Source organism: Coffea eugenioides, chromosome 2 (assembly GCF_003713205.1).
Source record: "Coffea eugenioides isolate CCC68of chromosome 2, Ceug_1.0, whole genome shotgun sequence".
In the NCBI taxonomy this organism is placed as follows: Eukaryota; Viridiplantae; Streptophyta; class Magnoliopsida; order Gentianales; family Rubiaceae; genus Coffea; species Coffea eugenioides.
In genome coordinates this window covers 43,561,507-43,571,016 of record NC_040036.1, presented here as the reverse complement: position 1 = coordinate 43,571,016, position 9,510 = coordinate 43,561,507, and the positions used below count along the sequence as shown (strand labels likewise).

The window sequence follows — 9,510 nt, the reverse complement described above, 5'->3', positions numbered from 1 at the left end:
TTAATTTTCCACGATTTCCCAAACAACCTAGCAAACTTTTTATCGCTTCTTTTTCTGATTGTCATGTTACTATAACAATTGACTAACAAATTGTGTATATTTGACAACTAGAAGATACTTAATTAACTTAATATTCTTAGCAAGACCTTTTCATTGCTTAGTTGATGCTAAGATATTTTGTGTCTTGAAACCTTCTTTTTTCCGTCGTATTGGACAAATTTTCTTTGCGCTAGCCACTTGATTCCTTAATCATTTCGTCGAATACGAAATCTTCATACGTTGCTGATATCTAGTGATAGAAATTAATGATCTTATATCCGATTGTTTTCTGTATTCTTCTGCTTTGTAATGTACCAATCACAAAGATCACTGGTAACATGACTTTTGTGCCAATTGGAAAAACAAGCTTTGGTCTTATGTGATGATAAACAATTGTTTTTGGCTAGAAACTATCACAGCCATAACAACTTAAGGTCTTACGTGGTTCATGGATTGACTTATGGAGAATCAACAAGTTTTGGCATAAGAATTTGGATTAATTTTTTTTGATACTGATAGAATAAAAGTTATATCTCAGTTGGCATATATGTATGTTATATGTGTAAAAAGGACGAGTACAAATATGCATAATATTTTTTTTTACAAATAGCTAATTTTATTGGAGGACTGTTGGTAATTATCTAGTACAATTTAATTTACATCACTATTCGTGCATTAGAAATAATAGTTCTGCAATTTAACAAGTACAATACATCTATAAAATTGTGAACATATTTGAAAAATATAAGAAATTTCAAAACCTCCTAAAGTAAAAGATAACTACACAGATTAGAGTGCCATGATTCCTAAACTTTTGTACATGATTATCTAGTGTTTATTTTGCTTGACCAAAATTAAATATTCTTCGAAATGATTCAATTTTAAAGAAGCGATAAAATGCCTCTTAGCATATACACAGTTCACGGACAAATAAATAGTACGTCGTCCTTCCATGAAAGTGTTAGCTGGTGGGTGTAGATAGCAATTGGATAAGGAGTTCTTAACTTCTTAGTGGAATTAATGAATTCATATTCACAAAGCCAAGTAATCCTGGGCTAATATGTTCTTTTTCCAAGGACAATTAATCAACAAAGTACACTCAAGTGGGAGAGAACTCCACCGTACATGACAAGACATTCAGAGACAAAATGCTAACTAAAATCTTGTAAACGACCAATTTGAGTACCGATTAACTAAGCACAAGTTGATTGGACTACCTTTTAGAGAAGGTGGTTTCTTGGGGCGGAGGTCAAAAGATTTCTGAAAGTTTCACCAACGGGTTCAAATGCACCCATTATTCAGTCTCATCTGAATTTTTTATTGACCCATTTGAACCTACTCATTCCCCCTAATATAATGTGAAAGTAGGTATAAATTAGAAATTATTGTGTAAGAGTAGGTATAGATATACATTAGAAACTATCGTGTTGACAAAACAAACAAAAAAAAAAAAGTAGAAGGTGATTGAGACGAGGTACGGTTCCGACCAAGACACGGAACAGGTATGATCAAGACCTGGTGCAATTCTGTCCTGTTATTTTATGTTTTTATAGTTTTTGATATACACTTATACTAACTAGTGTACTTTTTATAGCATTTCATATACGCAAGCAAAATCGAACCAAAAAAGTTCAAAATTCATGTGTATAACAAGATATTGTAAATCTATATTAAAACATGTAAAAAGCATTTTACATAGCTGTATTTAGTACATCCGCATTTACTCGATTCGCCCAACGAAGCCCACGCCAACCAAATCCTTTGAGGTGCGGGTCCCCGGCGCCCTGCTAGTTTGGTTCTATGAAGCAAATTAGATGCTTTAGGGAAAATGGAAATGGTTTTTTTTTTTTCGCATAAATTCATTTAAATAAGAAAGAATCAGCAAGAAGTAAACTGCAATAAGCTTAGAGCAATGTTTTGAAAACCGGACCGGACCGGCCGGTTCGACCGGTTGAACCGCGAACCGGCCATGGCACCGGTCCGGTTCAATGACATTGTTGACTTTGCTAGAAAACCGGTCAAAGACCGGTTGAACCGTGAAAACCGCCGAACCGGATTGAACCGGCGGTTTTCCGGTTTTCAGCTTTCCCTCTCTCTTTTTTTTTTTTTTTTTTTTTTAAGTTTTGCAAAATGCAGCAATCAAGATTCGAACCCAAGACCTTTGTAATAAAAGACCAATGTATTAACCGTTGCACCATCACATCTTATTAGTTTTTTTTGATAACTTATTTATATAAAGCAAACACTCATATTTCTTTTTTCCATTTTTCTTACAAAATCTCATCCCCTCATGGCTCTTTCTTTTTAATTTTCAACTCTCTCTCTTTCTCTCTCTATCCTCTTTTCTTTTGTCACTCCCTTTTTAATCAAACCTCTTTATTTTTAATTTATTGATGTTTTCTTCCATCTTTTAATTTTGTTTTTGTCCATTAAATTGAAAAAAGTTAAAAAAGAATTTTTTTTAACCCAAATTATTTAATGCCACAACCACTCACTTTTATCTTATTTTTTGTTTCTTATCAAGTTTACATTTCTATTTTCAATTTTCTTGACTTCCTTCGAACTCCAAATTTTCTTTTTTAAATTGCAATCTCTAAATTTCAAAACGTAAATTAAAATTTAAGTTCATAATATCTAAATTCTCAGAGACATGAATTTTGTATAATTTCAAAATATTGTGATATTTTGGGGTTGGATTTAGATATAATTGAAATTGAGATGAAATTTATTTGTTTTAACTTATAATTTAAAAAATTTATTTTTAAAAATCCAAGTTATTAAAAAATAGTAAACTTTTCATCATATAAAATATTAAATTAGTCCATTACATGTCTTATTTTGTACATATATATATTTATATAAATTATTTTTTAAAAAATTCATTGAACCGAGGTTGAACCGGTCCGACCGGTTGAACCTCGACCCTTTCACTTCACCGGTTCAATTAACGGTCCGATTTTTAAAACATTGGCTTAGAGCTAGCTTAGACCTTTTAATTCACATTTCCTCTATCAATACAAGCATCTGTAGAAAACAATTAATGACATGATCAATTATATGTTCTGTTTAGTCCATCTGTACAGAGCTAAGCTTTGCTTCCAACTGTGTATTTGGATAGCATTACAGTAATTATCCTAAATAATATTTCCAATAATCTCCCATCCTAACACTCAATAAGTAACCAGCTTAGGAATCATCGTAGAAATTGCACGGTTAAAATGAGGCAACATCTTTGACATGACATTGGATCATTACCAAGCATGAGACAGAATTTCATTAAGGTGAATGTATAAAAATATCTGAAGCAAATTAGGTTATTGAGGGATGCAAAGATTTGTGATTTTATCTTCAAGATTACTCCAAATTAGGCACGTACATGCTCGAATTTCATAAATCTAGAAGCTTAACCAAGAAATTCTTCCTCCTCTCGCAAAAGATGTTTTGCTTTATTTTCTTTTGAACTCAAGATAAAATCAACTTTTCAAAAACGAAAAAGTATAATCAGAACTACAATTAACTGCCTCACATCGATCAATTTTTCATTTATTTTTTTAGAGAATAAATTTTTTGATCTACATATGAGAGACAGCGTTCATGAATTCCATTGTAGTTTCCCGATTTGGGCATTCCTTAGTGTATAAGGAATATCAAAAGGAGTAGTGTAGAACATTTTTAAGTACTCCAAAAGCTCGTCGAAACCTCGTAGAAGTTTACACATTACGAGTTATGAGTAAAGGGCAATATTAGATTTACGAACCTTTTGTTTTGATTATTGCTGTTAACAGAAATAAGGACACCATATTATCCAATTGGATAAATTACATTTTACCCCCCTGTGGTTTACCCTTTTTTTACATAACCCCCTATGGTTTCAAAAGCTATACATAATCTCCTCATAGTTTTGATTAAAGTGTTAAAGTAACGGAAATAGTCACTCGTAACGGAACTTCTAAAACTGTCAAAATTACCCTTATAAATACATGACACATTAACCCCCTATAATTTTTATATTTTACCATATAACTCCCTTATGGTTTAATACTTTACCATATAACTCCCTTATGATTTTCAAAATATACACATAACCCCCCTTGGTTAATACGTAAATTTTAACTTTACATAAGGGTATTTTTGACATTTTAGGTGACGCCGTTATGAATGATCATTTCCGTCACTTTGACACTTTAATCCAAATCATAAAGGAGTTATGTATAGCTTTTGAAACCATAGGGGGGTTATGTGAAAAATGCTAAATCACAGGGGGGTAAAGTGAAATTTGTCCTATCCAAATTTGATAGGGTGGATTCGTTTAGAATCCTTTCGTTTCAGGAGTGGTCCAAGTTCAGAACAAATTGGCAACACAAAAAATAAAATGAAAACAAAAGACTAAAAATCAACTGAAATTGGCTGACATTTGAGAAAATGAAACTGTACCCATAATTCTAATCCACTTATATGTTATCACATTATTTTAATTTAAACTCTTGAAATAATCTATGAGATAATAAGTCTTATTCTGTATTGAACAATGAATTTAATCTCATGAGTACAGTATCCAAAAGTCACCGTAGAATTCTCTAAAGTGGGCCTAGGGAGCAGCTGCCCAGCCTAAGTTTTGAGAATTCCTTTTAGCTCTTAGAGAATTTAAAAATTTACATTGAATTCTTTTTTGTCCCTGCTTAAGTTCTGACAAAAGTCCATTTCTCGCTTTTGCCTTACAAAAATTTTGAACTTTTACTCATTAAATACGTTTCACCTTGCACTTGAGTTTTGCTCACTTGCTCGCTTCCAACTACTTTAATATCACAAAAAGTTTTACTCACTGTGTTATGAAAAATCTCAAAATAACTATAACAGAAAGTTTATCGGGAGTTTTTTCAAAAATTAGTTTTTCAAATACAATAAAATTTTTAAAAAGTACTCTAAAAGGTAATCTAGAAATTAGTTTAAATTTTTTTAAAATTTTAAAAAATATCTCAAAATATATTCTAGAAACTCTTCTACTCTTAAATATTCCAAAATATTTTCTGAAAATATCCCAAAATATAATCTAAAAACTCTGCTACAGCAAAATTTTTCAAAAACACCCCAAAAAACAGCTAATCCAAATGGATAAGTTCTTCATGGGTTTTGATTAATTATTTTATTGAATATTGATTATTATTTTGCCAAATTTCAAATTTCATGGTTCCACGTATATGTGATCTTTCATATGTAAAACTGGAAAACTAATAGGAGTAACATTACGTATTCAAAAATTTTGTTTTAAACATTCAAAATCAACTTTTACAGCTAATTAGCTTTTTTTTTTTTGGTTTTTTAACTTTTGATCTACACTTTGGAATATGATTGCTCTCTAAAGTTTCATGTTAGAAAATAGTCAAGTTACCCTGTATTTTGTTTCCCTTAGAAGTGTGTGAATGGAAAAATAGCAAATTTAGTTATACTTATTTAATATGTTATTTAGGGAAGGTTTTTAGAATTTTCCCCACCGTTAGGTTCATGGTTTGAATTATAACAGTTAGGGGTGGAAAGGATATGAGAGGGGTGGTGGGGTGTTAAAAAAATGTTAATGCATATTTTGATTATTAGTGAATATATACCTTCCTTATTCTAATTCATAGACTTAAGTGTTACTATTATCTCTCTCACTTTTTTTTTTTTTTGGAACAAATGTATTAGCTTTTCGTTAATGAGCATGCAGTTATATAAGAAGGGGGAAATCTTACATCAACCGCACTAGAAATGCAGAACTATGTAACAAGATTGAAAGAAAACAGAGAATCCCTCAACCAATAGTCACAAAGAGTCCAGGCTTTGTGCCTAATTCCATCTCAAGAGTCCAATTGTCCGTGATAAAAGGTACCTTGTACTGCATCAACCACAAGTTGAACTACAACTACTAGACTTGTAATTTTGATATAGCATCCTGTTCATGGCTAGCCAAATACAGTAAATAGAAACTTCTCAACCGAGTGGGGAAAGAATTTGAGCAACAATGCTGAAACACCAATTGAGTTCATACATCCATGGTAAGCCCCTCTATTAATTTGTTAAGTGATCAATTGGCATAAAAGAAATTGATGATATAGTAAATTGATTAAAATTCTTTTTTTCTTTGAGGTGCAATAAAATATCTAGACTCGATAAAGAAGCGTTCAGAACCAAGACATTTAACAAGTGAGCTCCAATCAAACGGCAATACTTGTAATATTGTAACTAGTGGGAATGGTACAACCTATATGTGTGCAAATCTAAAAGAAAAAATATTTAAAAAATAATTAAATTTTTTAGTATTTGTTGCAAGCTTTTTTTTTATGAATTATGGACGGAAGAATTGTGTTTTTCTTTTTTTGGAGCAGAAATTGTTGCAAGATAGGGGTGTGTGTCTGTGCTTGTAAGTGTTTATTTTAGAGAGATGACAGCACCATTTTGCCCTTTATTTAGAGGACAGAATAGGAACTATAAAAAATGACACAAAAAGTCTACACCAATCCCTCCCCTCTTCTTTTTTATATAGTATAAATATAGATATTCAACACCTATGTCTGTCACCCTGATAATCTTCGCAGCTAGTTTTAAGTTTAAACCAGTCAAAACAAGCACTTTTTTGACTTAACAATTTGTTAAGAAACCCAGCACATAAAGAAGGAGAGATGCTTTAATAGTCTGGGAACGTGACAGTTTTTTTTTAATAAAGGAGGAGGAGGGGATAGAGAAAAAAAATTGGGACAGCAAAGGATTTTCTGTTATGGCTTTCTTATTACACCATTAATTTGATTAGCACATAATCCATGCAATAATGGATAAAAATCTAACTTTTAAAACATCTCTTTTTGTGTGATACTTATCATTTTGAGCAGCTGCGTAATATGTAATAGAAAACCTCAGGCCGCGGAGGCCTAAAGATTGGCTTGCGGTTTAAATTACTGAATGCTCGAGGTGTGACATGAGAGAGTCCATGCAACAGTTAATCATGTAGATTAGGTTATAAACATATATTACCTTGCTAAAAGAATGGCATACGAAATCTTGTTAATGCCAACGAGACTTTGGTTTAATGGTAAAGTAGTCAAGGTCTTTTTTTTTTTTTGTTTGGCAAAAGGCCCCAAACTCGGGGAGGGGCGCCACCCCTAATTTATTTCATATATAACCATAAAATACAAAGAGCAATCGATTGAACCACTCGGCTTCTACAAACATCCCGAGTTATAACCTAAATGAAGGTTGAAGCTTCATAAATTAAAAATTCTAAAGTGAAGTCTCACTAAAATGTGAGTTATATAATCTAACCACATGTTAGATACTCTCCCGTTATTGAGTTGTAATCTGTCGATATTGATCCCACCATCGTTGGCTAAGTGTAATTTTTTCAAAATAACAAAACAGTTTATCCCTAAAATTGATATATTCTCTCAGTTTGTTTTAATTGGAAACTCTTTCCCTTTGTCCCTTTTTATATTTGATTCTTGTGCCATAAAAATATTTTTATAAAAGAACAAGTATAAAATATATTCTTATGGCACGAGAATCAAATATAAAAAGCCACTTAAGAACAAATAATACAAAAAGCCACTTGAGAGCCACTTGGGATCCTCGGTTACATTTTTTTAGTGCCAATTCAATGCCACCACTAGAATTGCGCCAAGTGTCTTGTTGTTATTAGCACTTTAATTTTTTATTAACTTAAATTGGTTCAAAGTTAACACAAATTTTTTTATTCTCTAAAACTCTGAACCAAAAGGCACCGACCGGTCTAACTCCTGCATCAATAATTTTGTACAGCTGCTGCTTTGGGGAAAAAGAATAAGAAAGCCCTCTGTTTCCGATGATTGCCTTCATTTGTGGCTTGATTGATGGTGCTCCAGTAAACCATTAGCCCAAGAGCTTTGTGTCGTGGATCCACCGCATCAGTTGGTTTCGGATTTCTTTGGTCCAAGAATTTGATGCGGCAAGGAGTTAGCATTGGGATTCGGAGTTCAACCAATGAATGCGTCTGCAAGGTTGATATTAAGCCTTGGTTATTTACTCCAAGAAAAGGGTTCAGAAGTTCAGAGGCCAATTCCACTGCAATTGACATATATTGGGATTTTTCATCCGCAAAATTTGGTTTTGGCCCGGAACCGCTAGAGGGGTTCTATTTAGCTGTTGCATTTAACCAAGAACTTGTCCTGCTCCTCGGGGATTTGCAAAAGGAAGTGTATAAGAAAATAGGTCCTAGCCCTGTTGCATCTAATACGGTGTTTATTGCCAAAAGAGAGCACATCTTTGGGAAGCGAGTATACACTACAAAGGCTCAATTCTGTGACCACGGGCCGATACATGACATCGAAATTGAGTGCGATACTGGGGGGATTAACGATCCATCTCTGGCCATCAGCGTGGAAAGCAGAGCGGTGTTGCAGGTGAAGTGGCTGCGGTGGAAGTTCAGGGGGAACCAGACTATTTTGGTGGATGGACTGCCGGTGGAAGTGTTGTCACGCCCCGAGCCCGCACGTGCCCGTCACATGACATCCGCCGTACTTCCAAGTCTCACTCAAGAATACAAGGCTACATTAACTAATTTAACTTGAACAACACTAAATAACTCAACTAATTAAAGTGCGGTACGAATTACATATAAGAGAAAGTCTACGAATATTCAAGACGTTCGTACATTTATTCTCCAATTGAAACAACGGAAACAAGAATAAACATGACTAACAACTAGAAGTAGCTAGCCTGCCAACTTCTATTCATTTAAAACTAATAAAAGTCATCCTCAGGGTCTTCTACGTAAACCAATTCATACTCTTCAGAATCTGCAAAAATGGTAAGAAGTGGGTTGAGCGACACATCGCTCAGTAGGCAATATTTACCCCTCTGTTGGATCATACACTCTTAATTTTATAGGTACATAAGTATATAAGTACAACTCAAATCATTTGCATATCATTCACATCCGTGATTTTGAAGGTAACGTTATTTATAAAGAATTCAGCAGTAAAGACAGACGAGAAATTTTAAAGCATCTTATTGATAGTTGTACATGAGAAATTGTAAAGTCATAAATCATTTCATCTCAAGTCACAAATCTCTTCATATCCATTCGTAAATCAACTCATATCAGTTCATAAGTCTCATTTCAACTCAGTTCATAAATCATTCCATCAGATCAGCTCATAACAAGTACATGCAATGTCCGGATACTGAGTACTCAGCCTAGAGATTAGACCCCTTCTAGGTGGGCGACCAATAGATTTCATGACTATCAATTGATCTCATTTCATTCTTGGGTCAATCGGCCGGACTTTATACCAGACTACCATGACCTTGCCAATCGGCCGGACTTTATACCAGGCTACCATGGCTTTGTCAATCGGCCGGATTCTATACCAGGCTACCATGACCTTACCAATCGGCCGGACTTTATACCAGGCTACCATGGCGATTAGACAGAACTATAGCCCCTACCGTCTATTCCATGACTGC

General features: G+C 33.6%; 1 protein-coding gene across 1 annotated transcript; it reads left to right on the top strand.

Moving 5' to 3' along the window:
• The first annotated feature begins 7,985 nt into the window (after window positions 1-7,985).
• LOC113759772 lies at window positions 7,986-8,612 on the top strand. Its single transcript, XM_027302347.1, has one exon. The coding sequence runs from the start codon at window positions 7,986-7,988 to the stop codon at window positions 8,610-8,612; it is 627 nt and encodes a 208-aa protein (XP_027158148.1).
• Window positions 8,613-9,510: the final 898 nt, after the last annotated feature.